Source organism: Convolutriloba macropyga, chromosome 1 (genome assembly GCF_964194025.1).
Source record: "Convolutriloba macropyga chromosome 1, txConMacr16.3, whole genome shotgun sequence".
NCBI classification, from domain to species: Eukaryota; Metazoa; Xenacoelomorpha; order Acoela; family Convolutidae; genus Convolutriloba; species Convolutriloba macropyga.
In genome coordinates this window covers 63,194,425-63,219,350 of record NC_134468.1, presented here as the reverse complement: position 1 = coordinate 63,219,350, position 24,926 = coordinate 63,194,425, and the positions used below count along the sequence as shown (strand labels likewise).

At 34.5% G+C, this 24,926-nt stretch overlaps 1 protein-coding gene across 2 annotated transcripts; it reads right to left on the bottom strand.

The window, feature by feature from the left end:
- Positions 1–336: 336 nt before the first annotated feature.
- On the bottom strand, positions 337–24,059 carry LOC142350511 (uncharacterized). 2 transcript variants are annotated; one of them, XM_075402363.1, is made up of 4 exons: positions 24,049–24,059; positions 11,351–11,572; positions 4,207–4,410; positions 337–804 (listed from the first exon to the last, which is right to left on the bottom strand). In XM_075402363.1, exons 1-4 carry the CDS (start codon positions 24,056–24,058, stop codon positions 785–787), a joined length of 456 nt encoding a protein of 151 aa, XP_075258478.1. In that variant the 5' UTR covers position 24,059; the 3' UTR covers positions 337–784. The 2 variants fall into 2 exon arrangements, with proteins under 2 accessions (XP_075258478.1, XP_075258486.1); XM_075402371.1 differs by lacking the exon at positions 24,049–24,059 and adding an exon at positions 23,819–23,903.
- Between the last annotated feature and the right edge of the window lie 867 nt (positions 24,060–24,926).

Below are 24,926 nucleotides of genomic sequence, written 5' to 3'. Positions count from 1 at the left end.
TTAAATTGGCGATGATAACGGTTCAACCGTAAAACGTTGAAGCGGCTGAAACTAAATGAAATCTTTTCATAGAAACTTATAGACTACAGGTGTCAGTCATACCTTAGTAGCGCCTAACTTTCTAAGCGGAAAATATACTTTCGTGGGTGTAGCTTAGCAAAAGTTTTATTTACGGCAACTATCAGAGTTTGTAGGTTTTGGCATAAACGCAAACAAACGAGACCGTATTTAGAGTTCGAATAGGGCAGGGTCAGTTGTACTCACTTTTATTTCCAAAAAGTTCGATTAAAAGGAGGTTTCAATTGCATTATTTTCATCTTAATGAATAATCTGGGCAGTAATAATGAAGCTAGCTATCCTTAAAGTTTTTGCGTGCATCAAAGTAAAAGAGGCCTCAATTTCATGAGAGAAATTTACAATATCAATAATATACATTTCAATTCGCATGCAAATTTGATTGCAACACTTGTTACAGTCACAAAACTACGGGTACCAACAAACTGAATGGTTTTGGTTGTAAGGATCTCATCTAAGAAGGTCAATACAGGGCGATATGAACTGAAAGCAGGATTGGAATCTTTTCCATTTGTGAATCCACTCCAGGTGGTTCTTTGGTGATTGCATATTGTTTTCAATCCAAACCTACGTGCTGTATTTTGAATAAAGATTATAATTTGAAGGCGTGTGCTCTGTAACTGGAATGTGGCGTCGGAAAGATCCCAAAAAGGAATGCTTTTCGTATTTCAAATTTAATGTCTTGTTTTGTGGCTTCCACACAGTTTAATCACAAGTCTTGCTGTCCATCTAAAACATTAATAAATGACCAGTAGCATGCTTCCCAGGTCGAGATGGCCAGACCGAAGTGGCCTCTGATCAGCGCACGCATGTTCTAGGTGCGTTCAAAATACATGGTCTGGAAAAGGCTTCGAGCGCACTTTTGTTTGGAAAATGGTCTGAAACTTGTCTGATCAGAGGTCACTTCGGCCTGGGACGGTCTGATCAGAGACAAATTCGAGCGCACACTAGTCTGATCCGAGGACGTTTCAAACGCACTTTAGTCTGATCAGAGAACGTTTCGAGGGCTAAAATAAAAATAGGTAAAATACTGTCGGAAAAAATCTCAAGTTGAACTGACGAAAAACTTTTTTGATATTTTCCAGCATGGTTTGATGGTTTTTCCCTTCCTCCTTTCTCATCCGGGCTGGGGACCGGCAAGGGTGGAGTTAGAAACAAATAACTACAGGAAATTTAAGCGGAGCACTAGGTTAAAAAAAACCTGGCTCAAAACGTTCACTCCAAAACAAAACAAATTAAAAACAAATCAAAACAAAACCAACTACATACTACTGTTAGTCTGGGATATCAATTTGGTTCACTCTGAACAACTCCCTGACCCGATAAATTTTCTTTATTTTCATAAATACTAGTTTTCAAAAATACAAAAAATAATTATTTCACCTTTCTGCGGACCTATGTTTTATATACAAAAACAATGGTGGTGCCTCCCCCCTCTTGCAATATAAAAAGAATGTATTGCTATAAAACTTTTTCAGTTATATTCATCCACCAGTGAGTGTACGAAATGTAATAAATGCTCATTAAAAAGAGAAAATAGAACCAAAGTTGATTGTTAGAAAATGCAGGCTCGAGCAGCAAACATGTAAAACATTAACAAGAAATCAAAAGGAAAATCAGGGAAAGGAGCGAAAAAATAGATAAATCAATACAAACCTGAATCTTGAACGCGAGGGGATTAGGAGAATGTTTGCGCTCAGGTGGGAAGGTGGGAATATTTAAGTTGAGGATGAGTAAATATATTTTACATATTTGTAAAAAAAAACTTATATAACTTGTTTGGCTGCTAATTTCTTCAAATTAGCAGCCAAATCGTTTATTCTACAACCTTTGTCGTTATCAGCACTTTTCTATACAAACTACTGTGGATATCGCAGCGATTAATCGGTTTAGGTATTTTTTGGGTTCCGCAGATTCTCGGTGCGAATCAAATATTTTGAGTTGCAGTTGCCTACTTGAATTTGAAATAAAAATTAAAGGATTGATTTTGATATGCAATCAGATCACAATAATTTTGAAACATGAGGAAAAAGAAAGAATGAAATGTACACATGTACACAAATTTATTGCACTTGATCAGACTGATGATCAGACTTGTAAACATTTTGTAACTCAGGAACAGGTAAATATAGAAGGGCTTAATATAGAAATAACAAATACATGAAGGGCAAATAATCAGCAATGGGTTAAATGGAAATAACAAAAAAATTATGCGCAAGTCATTACCCGTACCTACCGCTCAGAGAACATCAGTACTAATTCAGGTCGATTTCAGAGAAATTTTGATTTTCAGTGCCGATTCAGAAGGACTTCAGAATAGTATCTGTATCGATTCTGAAACCTTTCTGAATCAGACAAAATTTTAGAAAATTTCAGAAACAATAAATCTGTCCATATAATTACGTCATAACAATGATTAAATATGGAAATAAAAATCAAATAAACAACAATAAGTGAGCTAAATTTTTGGTACAAGTTATAGTGTAAAACAACTATTGTTGTTTCAAAATATGCTCAGTTCAGTTAAACTTCGTTACACACTTCCATCCAAAAATGAATCTCAATTAAGTTTTAGCTTGTATTTTTAGCTTGTATCTGTTGCAAAAATACGGCAACACGACGGCTGCACGGTGACCCGAAAGAGAACTGCTGCAACGATTATAAAAGGTCTGTGTGGTCTGACCAATACCCACACTTCAATCTGGTCAACTCCGACATTTTGGTCTAAAATGCGCATAATTTAAATTGATAGTAAAAAGACAGAGAAAATTTTTGTAGAAAAAAAGGTTTTCAAATAAATCAGATAGAAAAGATTTCAAAGGAGTAAGATGTGATAAAAAGGCTATGCTGATCTGAACCATGAAAGCACTGAAATCAAACCAGGCATAGCGCAGAAGTAGATTTAGTTTATTGATCTTATGGAACTGTTCTCTTTCTTTTCTTTAAATCGGGGGAGAACCGAGGAAGAATTAGGTCGCAAGCGCTGATCGCCGTTACATGTAAAACTCTGTGAGATTTGTAGGAATCAAAAAACAAAAAGAAGGTGACTGAGCAGGGCTCTGAATCGGCTACATTTATGATTTCTTATTCGCACTTTTAACCACTGCGCCGTTTTGTTTTAAGCTCGAACTTAAACATATGTTGATAAAGTTGCTAAGAGGAAGAAGAGCCGTGTAAAAAAACTGAAACTTATCGAGAGTGGGGGTGGAACTGTATGGATTGTGGAAAAAATGGAAGTATGGAAAAAAATGTTAAAACTCTCTATTGGTTTTCACAACTGTGCTGTTGTTTATCCCTCTTAGAGTGAAATAAACTAAGATGAACTTTGTTTTCAAACTCAAAAAAGGAGAACTAGATGCAATAAAATGGTCAAGTGATGAACTAAAACTACTACGCTAGCCTAAGCCATACAACCACTGAGCGAAACCTTGCACAGATCAAAACGAAAAGATTGAACTGAAACAAGTCGAGCCAACACAAGAGCTGGTTTTTCGCAGAAGTGTATAAGTATGTCCAGAACTCATTGCTTTTTTTTTAGTTAACATACTTCATTTATCATGGTTTTTGAATGTTTCTATATCCTTAGGCGAAACTGTCCAGAAAGAACTTGCATGAAGGATCCTGTAACTATTTTAGTGCACTCGTTTATTTTGATGCGTAATGTAGGCGACACAAAAGTTGCGGATCCAATGAAAAATTTCAAGACTAATCCACATTATTTCATGTGAATAAAGTGTGAATTTGAGTAAAATCGCACACGGCTGCAATTTCCACGTTGGTTTTCTTTATGTTTAAGTTCACTTGGCAGCTGGTAAACTTTCAGTTTTTGTTCGTTTGTTATTTTGTTTTTGATACAATTTTGGCATTTGTTTAACCAAGGCGATATGATTGTCTTATGAAAAATTCAAGCTTCAATCAGATACTCGAAATTTTTCGACAACATAACTTTTTGCGACGTGAAGCAATATCTTGTAAAAGATAGCCGAAAAGCTAAAGAGTGTTGTTCACATCCTAGGCCCCGAGAGCTGTTATTGACGCGTGTACAACCAATTTGTCAAGTATATATGACAGTATTTATTCCTATTCAACTATATTTGAAAGATGTCTTTTTGATAATGAGACTTAACTTACATCCAAATGCGACAACTTCGCACAGGAATGCATCGACTGATGGTGTTCGCAAAGTGGTTATTGTTAGCCGGTCGTAGCGAGTATCTGAGATGCATTTAAAACTCATCCACTCTCCTGGGAGAAGAGCAGATTGAACAACCCCACACTGATTCACGATACCATCTTCTGTAGCTGTGCTTACTACCAGCCCTGTCAAATTGGTATCTGAAATAAAAAGCAATATGTTAACCCATATCATTATTCAGGCACTTAAAATTTCACACAGTTTTATCATAATTTTTCGGAAAAATGACAAAGGATAAATAGCTGCGGCCCGAAACTCGAATCTTTTAAGATATTTCTCTGAAAATTGTGCAATTATTTATTTTTCAGGATTTTTCCTATATGCCACGCAAAATCTCTAATTATGCATAATTTAATTAAATCAATTTTCTCGTGAAAACGAGCCTTTAATCATGTGAAAGTTAGTTAATAAAAATGACCGTAATAATAGCGAAAATTATTCATATGAATCAGAAATGAACTAAACTTACGCAATGAACATATCAAAATTACAAAACTCACCACATTTTGATCAGCGAAATCTGATCATTAGGAGTTGTTTGACCCTAAGCGGGGTCGTGGACAACGCGTAAGAGTTTGTCAAATCTACTTATCTTTTTCATGTAGATCTCACGTGAAAACCTACCTACCATTTCATCTAATACAACTTTCGTTCAAAACGTAGCTCTGCAAGTACTTTTAATAAATCAGTGTAACGCACGAATGTTGTATTAGATTAGCTAAAATTAAATAGAGCTGTAAGCTAGTTGGCCGATATACGTTGAATTGGCCGACATAAAAATAGGCCGACACAAATTTTAGCCAATAATCAAGCACCGATAACCGGCACTTGAGCAAAACTTGAGCCAACATTTGTTTTATGATAACTATAGTATACCCTCGCACACAAAGGTTTAATTCAACTTACATCAGTATTTTGATGCATTAGTAGCGACTACATTACTTTTTTCTATTAAGAAACAAGTTACTGCATTCTGTCGAACTCCGAATTTGTCTATCGCTAAGGTGGATGTTGTTAAATAACAATGTACACATACCACCAACAGACCGCGTTGGCTCGAAAGATTGAGTTAAATAAAAAACTTGTGTATGAAGGTGAAATGAAAGTATGTAATTAATTTTAACAACACGTAAATAAAGCAACAATGTTCATCAGCTTTACTTTTTTATCAGCTTCACTTCTTTTTCGACTAGCAGTTTCACTTTTAGCAGTTTCACTTCTTTTTCGAGTATTCTTTGTGAGATGTCTTTTTGTACGCATTTCGGCAGGCTTGAGCTCTCAGTATTATTTTTCAGTGGTCTCCCGGGCTCGGTTTTGACCCTGTCGAGCACTCAGTAGCAGCTTTAGTGGTCTCTGTCTCGCCACTTATAAAGGAAATCTCCGTCGAAATTGGAGCACCGTCAATATTTTCGGATGATATCCTGAGGACCGAATAAAATTAATGTCAATGTAAGAGCTTCGATTTCATTTTGGCAAGCCAGCTGAAAAAAAACAATCCAGAACAGAAAAGGGCTTTTTCAGAAAAAGCCCTAACCTCCATCATTCTTCTCCGTTGTGTAACAATTGAAAAAATTTTCAAGATATTCTCAGCAGCTTCAGTCATTTCCATTGAACGTCACTCTGGGAAGATAAATCCATTTTGTATGCCTTACTAATATCAAGAATCTTTCATTTTTGTGAAAGGCTAAGTAACCAAAACCGTTTTTTCAAAAAAAACATCACCTCTTCTTTCACCTTCAATCTATTTATTTCAAGAAGTTGTGAAAAAAAATCCTTCCCTTTCATCCTCGATTAATTCCACTTTTTTGTCCAAAATTTTTCCTTTTCTCCTTTTATTATGTCAACTATCCTATTTAATCTACGAAATAATAGCTGATTATCTATACAATGTCGGAAGTTCTTCCAGGCTGATTCAGCAGAACTTCTTGATTTTGGTTGTCAATCTGTCGCTGATTGGAAAACCGACACGATTCATGTTGACACATAATTCCCGATAACGTTCATTCTGGCTGATTTTCCTCGGCTCGATGGAAAGCTTTTCCGGAAAACACAAAATAGCAAAATGAAGAAACAGTTCCATGGAGGCTCATTGCGCAAGATGTTCATAAAGATACACCTTTGATGTCCCAACTCAAATAAAAAAAATCAGAATGCGTTGACTTTTTCAGATCGGATTATTTTGATTAAAATGCCTAAATATTGGATGTCTATGTTAAGTTCCACTTGAATTCGCTACTCATTAAGGTCACAGCCACTGTGTCTTGAAAGCTTCTGGTGATTAAAGTCGTCGCCTATATGAACAGTCCCTTATCAGCGGCTTCCACTACTTTTAGAGTCACTTCGTCCTGGAAGCGCATTTTCTCCAAAAAATTCTCGGCTGAACAACGAGTGTTCAAGAAGAAGTCTTAATAATCATAATTGATCTAACGAAGCTTGTTTGCAGCCGGCAGTATTAACAGTAGATTAACAGTAGTCTTCAATATAACGGTGCGGTGTCTCAATACCACCCAGCCAGAACGATAAAATCCAAATCTTAATCGATTGAATTTACAAAAATTCACTTTTTTCTTAAATTAATCGGTTTTCGGATTTTTAAAAATTTGCTTGCTTTCTACGTGATTGCTTCAGTTTTCTACACGAGTTAAATTTCTCATAAGCAACGCAATATTGAGTGCAGATCTAAACTAATTTAACGGGTTTCCATACGATTTCATATTGCCTGAAGTGCTCTTGATTTTTCAGAAACGAAGCATACATCAGTAGCACCAGCAACGACAACGAAACGATCCGAATAATTATGCGGATTGCTCTTTCATTCAGTAAGCGCCGCTCTTGGCTCATAAAAAGTTTGTGTTGCTGCCATTCCTGCAATTGTGGGCGAAGAATAGGGAAGAATTGTTTTAAAAGGATCAATTGCTATGGAGACAGACAAGTGAAATGACTGCCGAGGAGTATTTTTTCAAAAAAAAAACCAAATAGGTGCACTAATGTTTTACCATTTTATGAAATTTCTTAAATTGAAGTATTATCTAGTCTAATGAGTTTATAATAAGTTCTTATTTTGAGTTATGTAACAGTTGTGACATCATAAATGATGTGGCAGTGATGAAGTGATGTTTCATCTCACTTCCAGTGTCGTTCGAGGGGTTTGTTTGTGTGATTTGATTGTTTCGTGTTGATTCCAAAACATTGAATTTTGTAATAGCTCTCAAGATTGGGAACGTGAACTACGTTTACCGTAAAGGAAAATTTGCTGACACAACTTGTGAAGTTTGATTACAAAACGTGTGAAATTTAATTACTATAATTTTTAGAAAACTAGTTACATAAAAGCTGTAAAGATCAAATCCATGGGATGTAATTACACTAAGCGTGAACTTCTATTTTTAAGCGTTGATTTTATTTACAAAGCGCGTGTTGTAACATTACTTGAAGATGGCCAGGCAAGAAAATCGAAACAAGATAAATTAGCTTTCAAAAAATTCCAGAGAAGCAGAACCAGAAAGAGAGAAAAAAAACTGTTGCACATCATCTTTTTAGCATAGAAAATTAGATAAACTACCTTTGCAGAAGGGTTTCAGAAAAAATAAATCTTATTTCTGTATTATAAATAAAAAAACGAATGTTAAATTAAACGAAATAGCTATTACATGGCAGAGGTGTGACAAGTATTTCGCTATCTTCATTCCTGTTGTCTCCTTGTCTTCTGATTAGGAGGATCACTGAAAACATCAGCTTTTTGAAAGGTTGAAAAAACCGCAAACGAAATAGATATAAATTGTCCAAACAAAAATTAAGAGAACAATTAAATGAAACCCCGAGATAGTTGTGCTTCGATTGGAAATTCATTTTAACGATTAGTGCGAGACTGGTTTCTTCTACACGAAATAAAAAACATAGCAGGACAAGTGCTGACGCACAATTCAAAGAATTTTCATTGACTAAACAGAAAACTAGACCTTGAACGGACTATGAATGGATTGGGAAAACCATTTAGAAAAAAATCCGATCCAAAAAATTGAAAAAAAACAGTAAAAATCAAAAAGAAATTGCCGCATGTGAACAAAAAACCACTAGCGAGAAAGCGAATTTTTGTTCAAACACCGTTTTCTCACTCTACTTTAAATTTAGAGCAAAAAAATTTCACGCCGCAAAAGCACTCGCTTTTTCGCTCCACTTCCTGTTTCGGCGTGACCAAAATCACTACTCCAATTTGACTTCAAAAATCATGAAAATGTGTGAACAGATCTTAAAAAAAAGACAGCGCCTCAATACAATTCAAATTCTTTGAATTGTAAAAAACGAAAAAGGAAAACATAAAACGGCAAGAAAACACAATTTTTGGAGCTAAATTTTCCTATAATACTGAAAATCATGGAACACAAAAGTTTCAAAACTAGACGATAAATATTTCAGCTTTCGCGGAAAATACAAACAGATTAGTTCCTGTTGGTCATGACACAATGTAAAACAAAAAAAAATGAAAACCAATTTTCTACTTCTTTAATCAATTTTCAACTTTGTTACAACTTTCAATTTGGATTAAAACTGCCGCCAAGCATACATCAATGAAACTCTACCACTTAAGGAAGACGAACTTTTTCCATCCATAACTTTGCTCCTGTGAAAAAAAGTAGTTTTGTGATCTGCAATGAGACGCTAGCAAGCAGGGATGGCAAACATTTGAAAATTCGCAATACTTCTTTGAAATAGGTTCAAAAGAAGCAATATTTTAAAATAATAATATTCCAAATTCAAAAATTGCAAACAGGCTGCCATTTTTAATAGAGTAAACATTTGAACGCATGTTGATCCCATTAACGTATAGTCAGTAGTTTGGCACCTTTTTTACGTTTCCAGACATTCACTTTCGATCAAGATATCAGATATTTTGTTGTAGGCCATTATAATTGTGATTATAAAAAAAACGCATTTATATTATTTCAATGTCTCAAGTTACATGCCTTGAACTGTTTAGATGTTGCAATAACCTTCTAGTGGAACCGATAACCAAAAAATCAACGAATTAGTTATCTGATAATCTTTTTGAGGTTTCTGATTACAAATACAGTTAAGTTGTCTTGACCGAAAAAAAAGGAACTTGTTTTTTATAGGTAAACAAAATCAAATAAAGGGATTAGATATTTAATATTGTATAGTCTGTACGACAGGGCAAAATAGCAAAAAGTAATAGCATTTCTCCAATAAGTTTGTGTGCTGAATGGAAGAATTTCCCGGAAAAGTCCCGGAAATTAGCAAACAACAAAAAGATAATAAAAAAGAACAATTGTTCTCAAAGTTTAAAATTTTTATACAAATTTTGTATAAAGAACCCAGAAATTTGTATTTTTCAGACTTTCAACATAAGCATTAGATGTAAAGTTTTTGAAACAACTATGATAATTGATTTTGTAAGAAACAGAAAGTTCAAAAAACAGCTTAAATTGACATAATCTGATAGCTAAAATGAAAACTTGAAAAAAAGAGCTTGAAACTTGTTGAGGGCAGAACGAAATGCAAAAATTGAAAAAAATTAAAAGAGCAATTTTGATCGATTTCGCTTCAGTAATTGCAGATCTTTTTTTAAAAAAAACTAGACTGTTAAAAGTTACAATGAAGCGGCCATTTTTTTTGCTTACACTATGCTCAATTTTATATGTTCAACGCCTGAAATCATTTTTGAGCAAAAATTGGCGACAAAAAAGTTAAAGTTTCCAAACAATGTATTTTTGTGGCTATTTTATTAAAATAACAATTGCAAATAATAAGCGCCATTTAAAATAAGAAGCCTGGAGAAACCAAAAACTGACAAAAGTTATTAACATTTGAAAAAAAATACCGAGTTTGCAAACTGGATAAAAATTATTCAATTGAATATATAACGAAAAAGTTTGTAATTATTATCTATTCTCTTCCATTGGAAGTCCATAGAGCTGTTGCTCAGTTTGGATTGATTAGATCAGCAATTTTAAGTCCAGTTTTCTTAACATACTTGGACAAAATACGCTAAAAAAAGTGATATGGCACCAAAAACGATTGGCAAAAATTTTGAGTCCACTGATTCAGCACGATACTTTTACCTTTGAAAAAAACCTTTTTTGGCATTTAGCAAAAAATAGTAAAATTTCTAAACAATTGAAAATCACTCAATGTTCAGACAACTTAAACCTCAATAATGCCTCAAAGAAACTGAAATTGAAAACCGCTCCAATCCCGTTTGAATTTTCTTTAATTTCATATAATCAATCATATAGGATTTCATACTCCCCATACTTTATTTCATAGTACGATTCTTAGTAGGAACCAAAAAATCATATATGATCCTTGAATGAAATCCAAGCTTTAATATATGATCCCTGCATGAAATCAAAGAACGTAAGATTTTATGCTGAAAAAAGTGTATGATCCTTGTACAAAATCAAAGAAATCATATATGAACCTAGTATAAAATCATAGAAATGATAAAAGATTATATTTCTGCTAGTTTTTTTCAAATCGTGACGATCCTTTTATGACTACCAAGAATTCGTACAAATCGTAATTGACCTAGTATGATTGCAAAGATTTTTTTTTTCGTTTTAACCAATTCAAAGGCCAATTATGGTTTAATTTGCTGCTCCTGAAACTCAATACCAATTTTTTTTAATTCGATGCACTTGTTTAAAAAATTTTATGCTCCTTTTATGAGTACTGAGAAATCATACAAATCATATATGACCTAGTATGTTTAAAGAAAAAAAAATTGTTCAACACATCTTGCTTCTTTGATCGATTTTGTACGTATCAATAGCTTACAGAATAATAAGTAAAGAATTTTGAGAGTAAGTTCTAATTTCTGTATGATCTTGAATAACTACCACGAATTCATACAAATCATATATGACCTAGTACGAAATCAAAGAAAGTTGTATGATGGGTGACCGGGACGACCGATGATTCCAATAATTTTTATCAGCATCAATTATATCAATATGTAAAAATTGACTGAACAAAAACCAGATCAACATAGAGTAGCCTCCCGCCCTGCCAGTATAGAGGGGGTCGATACCATTAGTTGTCAAAAAAGGAGAAAATAATTACGGGACTCGTTTGCTGGTGCCAAAATTTGAATGTCACTGACATATGCTGGTCCGTCAGAGAAGAGCAGTTGAAAATCTACTGGATCGACTGCGTCATTTTTGAGTACTTGAAAACATTCAGATTCCACTGTACTGAAGACTCGGTCACATGTTAAGGACATTGCGTCATGAACAGATGGATCGGGTATCCCCAATCGTATTAGATGCTCTCTTTGCATTTTCACTAAAAACAAATGTATAAAGATTTTTTTCTAAATGCTGTTTTGTTGCATACTGGCAAATTAAACGCTAAATCGAGTGGTTAGTTTGCAAACTCGGGCATATTCTGACAGAAGTGCAGGATAGCCATAATTTTTTACAGAATCTTGCTAATTAAACTTTCTTCTCGAAGAATCTGGCAAGATAACCATTATTTCTGCCTGAATTATAAAAGAATTGGACAGAATTAGACAGAATGTCCAAACCAACTTTGGAATGAATTCGATTGTTAGTCCATGGTTACAAAAATGGAAAAAGTTACCACAAAGGCTTCGGTTGACAAAAAAAAACAATTTTAAGAAAAGGTTGAATGATTTCTTGCTCTCACATGAAAAAATTTCTTTGAACATTAACGTAGGAGCTTTTAAAAGTCACGTTTATTTTTAGGAAGGAAACAGTTGGACGAAAATTTTATAATGTGATTCTTTGAGAAAATTGATTGATGTTTATTATTTTGCTTGAATGATTTGAAGTTTTTTTTTTGTTTCAAGTATATTTAATCATATGGTCATAATTTTAATTCACATTGTTGCAAAAAAGATAAACATTATCTTTTTACTCCGCGTCATTGATATTTTAAGAGCCTGCTGGAATTACCATAGTTAGAGTTAAATAGATATTCACTTTATGAAAATACTTATTTTCAATTATGTCTCAATCTTCTTCGCTTATTTGCACTTGCTAAGCATCAATTCTAGTATATACCTTGTTTGTTGTATGGAAAACAATTAATTAGAAAATTTCTAGCATACAAGGTAATTAATATTCGTAATGAAAAAAATGGGCTACACTTAACAACTTTTGTTAAGTCGTACTGTATTTGATATCGTCTTTCAGAGCTTCAAAACGCAGATTCATTTTAGAAGGAGAATATAACGACTTGAATCGTTTTAAGTGTTGTTTTCACGCTTTTAGAAAATTTACAGTGAATATTTCTGGTGCGCACACCAAAAAACAGTAAAGTAGACATGGAGGCTCGGTAATGGGCGTATGCACATAAGGTCCGACCACGCTCATCCACATTCTTGATTTAATTGGCTACCAAATGATGAAGAGATAAAAAAAACTTTCAAAAACATACAAATCGTTCCATAAACAAACAATGGAATACAATACTGCCACCCTAGGGGGACGATGAACGTCATTGATAATAGGACTACCAGAAAGTACGATGAAAATATCAAACAACAAACATTATTTACGACCAAAACTCGATTTCTAGAATAAATAAAACAATAACGAAATCAAACTCGCATCAGAACAATCTTCAGAAAAACAATTCAACCTGTACATCATTAGCAAAAATGGGACTTGTTCCCAAAGCGACTGGTCAATAGCTCGACAAAAATGACAAGAGGTGCGAAGTTCAAAAATGCGTTTCTATTTTTGAAAAGAGTTAGTTTAACTAAAATCCCTAAAATGTTTATTTATATCTCCATAGGAAGCAATTGAGACATGACATTATCACATGTTCAATTTCACAAAATTTCAAAAGCAATTGGACCTACGTTTGATGTTACAAATTATAAGGAAAACAAAAATAATAAAAAAAATTGTACAAATATAAAAATTCTCAAATATTTTATCAAATCTCGTAGTAACAGTATTAACAAAGGCGAGAAACAAAAGTTTGAAGCTAAAACCGTTATAGATATTATTTTTTAGCTAACTGGAGACAGTTTCTGACGTGTGTTAATAGAGACTGAGCTAAAAATTGACCGAAAAATTATTTAAAAAAATGAAGCTCAAAAACCCAACTATATTTTTGAAAACAAAAACAATTATGTTTTGGAAAACAAAACAAAAATCAAACAAGTCATAACAGACTTAAGATTTCAACAAACAGCAATGGATTAAGTTGCAATACCTCAGGAAGCCAATTGAGCCTGTTAATAATGAGACCAAGTCACGACCCCGCAAAACAACAACGAATATATAAAGAAGCCAAAACTTGAAACAATTTTACGAGATAACACTTTTCAAGGCACTATAATTGTAATGTGTTGCCTGCAATAACTGTGGATTGTCACTTTGTCCTCATTTTAACATCAAAGAGTCTTCCTTATAAAAGGAAACGTAGACAACGTATGACAACAAAAAGGAAGCGAAAAATTGAACAGTATAGAAATAGAGATCTCCAAAAATTTATGAAATTAATGGCCGAAGCAATCACTCACAACTTATAACCACGCGCCAAAAATTTCTTGAATCAAAAAAAGTTGTTGAGACTTCCAATTAGTGAGATTGAGTCACATGGTTACGAAAATGAAAGCAAAAAGGAAACAATTGAAAAAAAAAGTGTATTTCAATTTTAAAGTCATTAAAACAAAAAACTGTGAACTGAAATCTTTAATAAAGTTTGTTTTAAAGTCCTGCGGGTGCAATTGAGACCTATCGTTATTAGTTATATGGCGCATAACAACAAAAAGAAAGAAAAACGTAAGCATAAACAAAAAAATTCTTAAAATTTTTTTTAAGTATATCTCAGCCCAAAAAGCATAAACTATATTAAAAAAACAATTTAATATTTAGATACGCTTTTTCCGAATGCTGTGCAATTCTCCTGCTACGTTTTTCTTCAATTGGACCTGTCAATGATGCAATAATTTGACAAGGAAACAAAATGAACTCAAAAACAAAAACAAATGAAAAGGCGTAGTATCAAAGCAAAGAGACCATTAGTTGAACTTGAAACCGTAACGGACATTAAAGTATATCCCAAAGAAAATTTTCCTCTGCTTGTTTTTTACTAAGACTGCGGCCCAAATTGAGAGAAATAAGATAAAATAGTAATAAAATTCAAAAATTAAACGGTTTTTTCTTAAAAACAAAATCATTCAAAGTGATAACAGACATTAGATAACAACTGAAAGAGGTGCAGTTATACCTCCTATAATGAACTGGATCTTTGAATAGGGACAATAAGTCATTGGGCTACGAAAAAGATAGCAAATGAAAGCAAAGTTCAAGTAATACATAAAAATAATGTAAAAAAAAAAACAATTGGTCAGAGCTATAAAAAACCATGCGCCTAACTCTGAAACCGTAGTATAATCTCGTTGGGCCTCGTTTTTTTGTAAATTGTATCTGTCTTTAATTAAACTCTGATTTGAAATTCCAGTAAGAAAAAAAATTAACATAAAAACCATTTACATAGCTTAAAAATTTTGAAAAAAGTTGCGCCCGATTTAAAACCTAAAAACAATTTTTGTCGTAAGGATCCATGTCGAACTCAGGATCAGCTCAAATGTTGCTGCAGTTCCAACAAAAGACTCATTTGTTCAATTGGTTATAAAATAGATTAATTTCTTAACAAAATTTTTCAGTTTATCAAAAATAAAAATGCATTGAGTTTAAATTTGCAAAAAAGGCAAAATTATAACTTCAGAAGACTCTCAAAGCCAGTGGATGTACAACTAGCTCGTTTGTCAGCTTAAACAGAATATGACCACGGTTTTGAGGTATCTACTTCCAGCAATTTAAAGCAAGTCGGCTAAAAAAGCAAATTTGGTCCCAAACAAAGCCAAATTTTGAAAATTTTAGCATAAATTTTAGCAAAAAAACTCTGATTGAACTATTCAGTAACCCGCCTCTTTCTTTAGAGATAAAAGTATGAACACTACAGTTAACATTTTTAACAATATTTAGCAAAACTGGCGAAAATTAGGTTAAAAAACCGAAAATGTGAATAAAAACTGCTTTAATACGTCAAATATCCACAAAACCTTATACCCCGATTACTCCCTATAAAAAACGAAAATTGAAAAAAATCTTTTTTTTTCATTCCAAATTCTACACTGGACGGGCTTCTTAATTATACCACTCACAAGTCTCTACGATGATTATATCGGTCGGCCAAAATTGTCTGAACAAAAAAACCATTTGAGTATATTGTTCCTCCCCGACTAAAGTGGGTAAGAACAATGATTTAACAATCTACTTAAGTTTTTTTCGTGAGTTTGCCTAAAGGAGTAATCTGTGTCCTTGAGCTCTAGGATCAAAAGTAACTGGGGCAGCTTCATCTTATTCCCGTAAGTTTCTAACTTAGTCTATTAAAAAATTGGCCAGCTACTATTATCGATAGGACTGGTTACTTAGGGCTATATCGGTACTGCTGATAATTGAAGCGCTAATGATCTCTATTTAAAAAAACAAAATAAACAATATGCCCGACAGAATCTCGGAGAATCCCATTTGTCGGGGAAGGTTTTGAAAAGTAACCATTTGTTCTCGCCTGAAATTTTTAATTGATGAGTACATAATAATTCAATACTATCAAGTTTTATCAGTCAAAGGTTGATGTTTGAGATGCTTAGTGGAAAAGGAAACAACAAATAAGTCTGTTTTATTGAGCAGAGAAATGAGTAAATTTTGAAAACGTTTGAGACGTGGAATTTCCGAAACCTTCAAAAAGAATTGTCCATTTAACCTTTGCCAATAAAATTTCTCAAAACAAGGAAAGTGAGCTGGTCAGATAACGGAAAAGTACAGGTTCAAAACGATCACATCTATGTTGATGTAGGAAAATCCAAAGTATTTCGACCCAAGAGGAGCATCATAATGAAACTGTGATGGTTTCAAAGAAACATCAAAAAAGTTTTCAGAAGTTTTCTTTTTTAAAGTTTCAAAGAACGAAAGAAAAACTTACCTGACGAACTTTATTGCTGTGTTGATAAATAATGGCCACAAAACTAAACTCAACTCTAATTTTGTTTTGGCGCTATCATTATCTTATTGACCTATCAATCATATGTCAGAAGCAAATTCTCCCACCAACAGAAACCTGATTTTAACATCCACCGACCTCCAACTAATGAACTCGATTGTACCCAAGCCATATATGATTCTCATGAAATGTTGATGAAAATAGAAAATCACTTCCGGGATTCGGAGTTAAGATCTATTCACATGCCAATCATGTAAAATATTTTTAGCTAATCTAAATTTTCTCTGTATATTTTCGCATAGATGACCACTATAAATACAAGCTAATTTTTGTATATTTTCAGTTCAAAATTTAATTTAAAATTCAGCTTATTGAATTCTTTGACTCGTGTTATCGGCCACAACAATGGTGTCCAGACCAGCTGCAGACAGACAAATTTTGGATCTACAGAATGCAGAATCAGCTACTGCGTGGATTATGTCTTTTGTGGCGAAATGTCGCGCAGAGAAGAAAGAGGACAAGGTCAACAACGACGGTACTGTACAGGACCTACAGGTAGCCAATCTCTTCCTTAGTATGTGCGGGCAAGATGCATTTATTAAACTTAGGAGCCTAATGAGTCCTAGGAATTTGATAGACACTCCGTATAAAGTCATCAGATTGGCGATTCAAAACTATATCTCTCCTAAAGAGAGAGTAGTAACGGCAGAAAGGGCTAAATTTCTGTCCGTTATACAAGGTGTAGGGGAGTCCTGACGACAACTTCCTAGCACGTCTTAGAGACGAAGCACGCTATTGTGACTTCGAAAAACTGAAAACAGCGGCCAACCCCGAAGAAGAGTTGGTAAAAATAAAGTTTATCTCAGGTTTGAGGGACCCTGAAGCAAAACTTAGACTACTAGACGGTATTAAAGCAAAACCGGCAATGTCGGTTACTGAAATGACCGAGAGCTTGCAGTTCAGAAGTCAAGCAATGGCTTTTGCAAGTTCTTCATCAGGTAATAAGCCCTTCAATGTGAAAGAAGAAGTTGGGTTCAACTTCAAAAAGACCTTTCGAAAACCCAATGAAAAAATTACGGCTAATAAAAGCAACATTTGCACTAGGTGTGGAGGTAAGCCACACTCTAGTAGACCCTGTCCAGCGCTAAGTAAAAAATGCAACACCTGTGAAAAGGTGGGACACTTCTCAAAAATGTGTAGAAGCAGACCCCAACCAAATTCAGGTAAGTACAGTAAACAGAATAACTTTTGCGAAGAAGAAAATGTTTCTTCAGAGCAAGCATAACCAGCATCGGAGATGGGAAAGTTTTATACTAAAGAACGAATCTTTAGCATGTCTGTGACATGGGAATATATCTCAATAAATAACTGCAAAGTAAAAATGCAGGTAGACACAGGTGCAGATAGCACAGTGATATCATCAAAAATTTGGACTGAGCTTGGTAAACCTCAGTTGGATGGTAAGATAAGACATCTTGAAGCTTATGATGGTCATCAATTAACGCTTCTGGGATCACTTACTTGTGACGTTGAGTGGAACGGAAGCAGGCTCACTCAAAAACAACTTGCAGTTGTGCAGTCTGATAAAGAATTTGGACTACTTGGTAGAGACCTTCTACCCAAGCACGGCGTGAACAACATCACAGCTGAGCACCTACCTGCTGTGAAGGGTTACAAAGCTCATGTGAAGTTGATACCAGGAACACAGCCAATGTTCTACAAAGCTAGAAAAATACCTCTACCTCTTCAAGACAAGGTCACAGAGAAGCTGGAACAAATGGTCAGACAAGGCATCCTTGAACCGGTACAGCCAGGAGGAGTCACTAATGCATCTCCAGTGGTGTGGCAGAAAAAGAAGAGTGGAGAACTGAGACTTTGCGTGGACTTGAAAGTGCACATCAATGGCAAGGTCATGGATGAGGACTACCCAATACCAGACATGGAGACGATCTTCCACAACATAAATGGGGCCTCATACTTTGGCAAAATTGACCTCTCAAATGCCTACTATCAAATTGAACTTGACGAAGAAGCTAAAGATATATGCACAATCAACACATCTCAGGGACTGTTCAAGATGTGCCGACTACCTCAGGGATTGAAAAACTCTTCTTCAATCTTCCAGAATTGCATCGAATCAACACTCAAAGGAATTAAAGGTGTTGTGATCTTTCAAGACGATGTATTGGTGTATGGAAATAACAAGGAGCAGTTCGACAAGAGAATGCTTGCAGTCAAGAGTCGACTACGTGAGAAAAACATTACTATTAATGAGAAAAAATCTAACTCAAAACCAGTCGATAGCGTTAGCTTTTTGGGATACTCCATTTCAAAGGAGGGAATAGCACCAGATGTTGAAAAAAAATAAAAAATGCAAAACCACCAACTAACAATAAACAACTCGAATCGTTCCTTTGTTGGGCTAGCTAAATTTTACGGAAAAATGATTCCTGATTTTGCAACAAAAATGCTACCCTTAAATAACATGAGAAATAGCGATTTCTCATGGGACAAAATGCAACAAAAGGGTTATAAGACATAAAAAACGAATTTTGCGCTAATCCACTTGTACAGCCATATAGTCTACAAAAAGAAGCAACAGTTACTACTGACGCCTCTGAAAAAGCCATTGGCGGGGTTCTTTCGCAAGAAGGACATCCAGTCATATATGTATCGAGAAAACTGACTCCAGCGGAGCAAAACTACTCGAACATAGAGCGGGAAGCACTGGCAATTGTGTTCGTGGTCACAAGACTAAAACAATTCCTTCTTGGAAGACGATTTACCCGACAGACTGACCACAAACCTCTCAAATATCTCTTTGCACCAGACGAGGAGATCCCGAAGACAGCATCAGCGAGAATCACAAGATGGGCAATAGCTCTAATGAGTTTCGACTATGAGTTGAGGTACACACCAGGAGAGCAGATACCCCATGCAGATGCTTTGAGCAGAATGGATTTTGGCGAAGACGAATCGGACAATGATCGAGTGTGCTTCGCAATTAATAACATCTACTTCGCCCACAGTGATTTGGTGACCCAAGCAGAAATCAAAACTGAACTTGGAACAAACAGATTCTTCCAAGACATAATGAAACGAATCAAAAGCGGCAATTGGAAACAATGTTCAGAAGCGGAAAAAGGATTCGAACAACAGAAAGATGCACTTACTTTACATAATGGAATCATCTTCAGAGGTGTTGTTCCTTTCATTCCACCCAAACTACGACACTTGGTTCTGGCAAAAGCGCATGAGACACATCCCGGAAAGAATGCAACTGAGGCATCAGTCAGAATGATAGCATGGTGGCCTGGCATTACCCAAGACGTTCAACACTTTGCTAGTAAATGTAAGAATTGTCAATTGAACATGCCTAGCCTGGGAAAAACTGTCTCTACGTGGCCAGAAGCCGACGCTTGGGAACGGCTCCACATGGACTGGGGTTATGTTAAGGACCAAGGCAATATCTTAGTAACTGTTGATGTGGGTTCTGGTTGGATAGAAGCCTTCCCCGCGGGAAATAGAACATCAGAAACAGTTAAAATATATATTAGTCAAATCTTTGCAAGATTCGGAATACCAAAAACTTTAGTTTCTGATAACGGTCCTGAAATTGTAAGTGGTGACCTTAAACAGTGGTGTGAATCACTGGGAATTAAGAAAATAGAATCACCCGTCTATCATCCAAGAGCTAATGGTCTAGCTGAAAGAGCAGTTCAGACAGTGAAGCGGGCACTTCAAGCGTGGAGTCCCAACCTTAATGTGTCATTTGGAGCATTCCTCCAAAGGGCACTGATGACACATCGCAACACTTCAAAGACGAGGAGCAAAACTCCAGTTGAACTCTTGTTAGAACGCAGAGTGAGACTACCAGCAATAGCAGATTTCGACTTGTGCGAAACCATTCTATTCAAGGCCAACGAAAACACAAAGACAGTTCCCGCTACCTTCATCATCAGGAAGGGCTTGAACACATCTTTCATACAGCCCGAAAACTCAGCACGGACTATTCTAGTGAGCGACAACCAAATTGCGAGACTAGACGAGTACAATGTGAAAATTGAACCAGCAGTGGAGGAGACCATATCTCAATCAAAACAACAACTTCAGAGCACAGATGTGGGACCTTCACTTCAAGATGAAGCTTCTGCAGCCACATCATCTGCAGAACACCAACAACCCGAAACCTCAGAGCCTTCACGAACATCAACAAGAAACAGAAAACAACCCGATAGATTTGGAGAACCTATACCCACAAAATTGCTTAAAAAAGGAGGAAGGATGTGATGTTTTCAAAGAATGTACATAGCTTAAATATTTTGAAAAAAGTCGCCCCTGATTTAAAACCTAAAAACAATTTTATCAAGGATCCATGTCGAACTCAAGATCAGCTCAAATGTTGCTGCAGTTCCAACAAAAGACTCATTTGTTCAATTGGTTATAAAATAGATTAATTTCTTAACAAAATTTTTCAGTTTGTCAAAAATAAAAATGCATTGAGTTTAAATTTGCAAAAAAGGCAAAATTATAACTTCAGAAGACTCTCAAAGCCAGTGGATGTACAACTAGCTCGTTTGTCAGCTTAAACAGAATATGACCACGGTTTTGAGGTATCTACTTCCAGCAATTTAAAGCAAGTCGGCTAAAAAAGCAAATTTGGTCCCAAACAAAGCCAAATTTTGAAAATTTTAGCATAAATTTTTGGCAAAAAAACTCTGATTGAACTATTCAGTAACCCGCCTCTTTCTTTAGAGATAAAAGTATGAACACTACAGTTAACATTTTTGACAATATTTAGCAAAACTGGCACAAATTAGGTTAAAAAACCGAAAATGTGAATAAAAACTGCTTAAATACGTCAAATATTCACAAAACCTTATACCCCGATTACTCCCTATAAAAAACGAAAATTGAATAAAATCTTTTTTTCATTCCATATTCTACACTGGACGGGCTTCTTAATTATACCACTCACGAGTCTCTACGATGATTATATCGGTCGGCCAAAATTGCCTGAACAAAAAAAACCATTTGAGTATATTGTTCCTCCCCGACTAAAGTGGGTCGGAACAATGATTTAACAATCTACTTAAGTTTTTTTCGTGAGTTTGCCTAAAGGAGTAATCTGTGTCATTGAGCTCCAGGATCAAAAGTAACTGGGGCAGCTTCATCTTATTCCCGTAAGTTTCTAACTTAGTCTATTAAAAAATTGGCCAGCTACTAATATCGATAGGACTGGTTACTTAGGGCTATATCGGTACTGCTGATAATTGAAGCGCTAATGATCTCTATTTAAAAAAAAACAAAATAAACAATATGCCCGACAGAATCTCGGAGAATCCCATTTTTCGGGGAAGGTTTTGAAAAGTAACCATTTGTTCTCGCCTGAAATTTTTAATTGATGAGTACATGATAATTCAATACTATCAAGTTTTATCAGTCAAAGGTTGATGTTTGAGTTGCTTAGTGGAAAAAGGAAACAACAAATAAGTCTGTTTTATTGAGCAGAGAAATGAGTAAATTTTGAAAACGTTTGAGACATGGAATTTCCGAAACCTTCAAAAAGAATTGTCCATTTAACCTTCGACAATAAAATTGCTCAAAACAAGGAAAGTGAGCTGGTCAGATCACGGAAAAGTACAGGTTCAAAAGGATCACATCTATGTTGATGTAGGAAAATCCAAAGTATTTCGACCCAAGAGGAGCATCATAATGAAACTGTGATGGTTTCAAAGAAACATCAAGAAACTTAGAAGTTTTCTTTATTAAAGTTTCAAAGAGCAAAAGAAAAACTTACCTGACGAACTTTATTGCTGTGTTGATAAATAATGGCCACAAAACTAAACTCAATTCTAATTTTGTTTTGGCGCTATCATTATCTTATTGACCTATCAATCATATGTCAGAAGCAAATTCTCCCACCAACAGAAACCTGATTTTAACATCCACCGACCTCCAACTAATGAACTCGATTGTACCCAAGCCATATATGATTCTCATGAAATGTTGATGAAAATAGAAAATCACTTCCGGGATTCGGAGTTAAGATCTATTCACATGCCAATCATGTAAAATATTTTTAGCTAATCTAAATTTTCTCTGTATATTTTCGCATAGATGACCACTATAAATACAAGCTAATTTTTGTATATTTTCAGTTCAAAATTTAATTTAAAATTCAACTTATTGAATTCTTTGACCCGTGTTTTATCGACCACGACAGAAACTTACACAATGAAACTTCACGGGGGAAAAAACTGAGCATGGCAGCAATCAACAAAATAGAAATTTGGGGAGCGTCCAGTTTTTTCAAACAGAACCAATTTTCCCCCTGAAATCAAAATTTAAAACATGCAACTCCAGATTGATTGAAGGAAAAACATCAAAAGTTTGGTTTGCGAACTATCCCTGCCTAATTTTATGAGATCTGTTCTGTCTGGCGAAAGAAATTAAGTTCAGTTAGAAACTGAACAAACATACTAAACTCAGGGCTTCCATTATCTGCTCAACAGATTACTTTTTAAGATATTAATTTTGAAGGTCTTTGTTCGACGTCATTGAGCCCAGTTAGTTTTGTGTTTAAATTTTGCCTGCAATTTCGAAAATTTTTGTCTATTCTGTGTATTAGAGTGCTTCAAGTTAACTTTTCTCTATAACAATTATTATGGAGTGGCAGTAAACAGCTGAAAATATTTTAGGTGTCAGAAAAACTATTATTTGGCATATAAACCACTTCTGGAAATATCAGTATAACGTTCATCAGTATAACTTTTTAAAAGTAGAATTTCCAATTGTATGAGGCTGAGTAACAATGACTAAAGAAAAACTTTTTTAAAACAGCAGGTCACAATATTTGAAATAATAATGTTTTTTTCCTTTTCATTAAAATTCAAGAGAGAGTGAGCAAAAAATTGATTTCAAATGACTGAGAAAATGAGAAAGTTGTTGCGTCGAATAGTTGCAATTTGATTGCGTTCAAACGAAATTTCGAAATCAAATGAATATTTTTTTTCTTTTTCGTATATTCTTTTTATACAGAGGTATAAAGTATCCTGTAATATTGACCTTGCCTCATAACAAATTTTGTCTCAATTGGCTCATTGTATGCGACGCTTTATATTATATGAGATATGAACTACGGGCTGGTAAATAAAAACTTGTTTACTCTGTGCAAACGATAATTTAATTGACTGGTGCACTTGGTTTTGTTTCCTGTGGAGTCCTCAATTCCAAAAGTAAAAACGTCCGCTAATATCAATTACTCAATTGCTTCGCCCTCTGTCCTAGAAAAATAGACACGCAAAAATAATGATCTCGTGGGAAAATTTGCTGTTCAAAATTGACCCAATCTCTCTCTCCCTCTCTTTCTCTCTCTCTCTCTCTCTCTCTCTCTCTCTCTCTCTCTCTTAGTTGGCTGTTGATCCACCCACCAACAAAATGGCGGTAAAAACGCCGCTTTTACTAGTAAGTAGAAGTTTTTTTTCTATTTGCTCCCATTTTCGGTTCATCGATATCTTTTGCGGAGAGATACAAAAGTCTTACCATTGAAAAGCTCTCAAAAAATTGATTCGATCAATGAAGAAACATTTTAAAGTTTTTGATGGAACGAAGAAATATTGACGATAAAAATTTTGGAAAAAATCAGTTATAACGACTTGTAACGTTGCATGTCTTCAAAAATAGTTTAGAAAATATGCAAAAAAATTATGTTTAGATTTAACATAATTCAACTGTAGTAAAACAAATAGTTCCAAAGAAGAATTCCCACTGACGGTAAAACATAGTCGGTAAGCATAACATGGCATATAAGTTCATAATGTTTGATAGAAAAAAAAATAAAGCTTTTTATACTTCTTTAAAGTATATTCTTTATGTCCAATAAATAAAGAAAACAGTTCACTGCATTTTGAATACACTCAAGAAAAGACATTTGTAAAATAAAGTACACATAAAGTACAAAAAAATAAAGCTTTTTATAATTCTTTAAAGTATATTCTTTATGTCCAATAAATAAAGAAAACAGTTCACTGCATTTTGAATACACTCAAGAAAAGACAATTGTAAAATAAAGTACACATTCCTAAAAATATAGATGTTGTGGTTGTTGTCGGAATGCTAACATCAGAAATTAATAAAATATTACAAGTACTGTCATTTTTACTCTTGAAATTTGAAATAACTACAAAATTTTTCAGCTAAATTAATTTAAAATACAATTGCCAATACTGGTGTTGATAAATCATTTCAGTTACTCGGAGATCAACCATTTCATCAATTTCAAACTTTAGAAGAGTTTAAGATCATAACAAAAATCCATTAAACAGAGAAATTTTTCGCGTCAAAATGCACCTACAGCCTATACACAAATGCTGATATTTTTTCTGTAGTTGTCACAATACTTTGACTACGCTGAGAACCAATTAATTATTTTTAGAGGGTAATTCTTTGTAAGCTGTAGTTCCATGTCTCAATAGAAATTTTTCTCAAGAAAAATTACAGCTTATTGTCGCTAGTCTGTTGCTCACTTTTTTCAAACATCGTTAGAACAAAATAACTAACTAACTAGGATTACGTTCGGACTGCAGCTTCTTTGGGCCTAGAAACTTATGTAGAAGATAAAGCAATATTTATTTTTGATGTCATAAAGTTT

What these genes read in the sequence shown, in the direction of transcription:
- LOC142350511 (XM_075402363.1), bottom strand. An exon ending in GGCACCAGCAAACGAGTCCC is followed by an intron (nt 4,411 to 11,350) that starts GTAATTATTTTC and finishes TTTTTATTTCAG; the next exon opens with ATACCAATTTGACAGGGCTG. An exon ending in CGAAGTTGTCGCATTTGGAT is followed by an intron (nt 805 to 4,206) that starts GTAAGTTAAGTC and finishes TTAATGTTTTAG; the next exon opens with ATGGACAGCAAGACTTGTGA.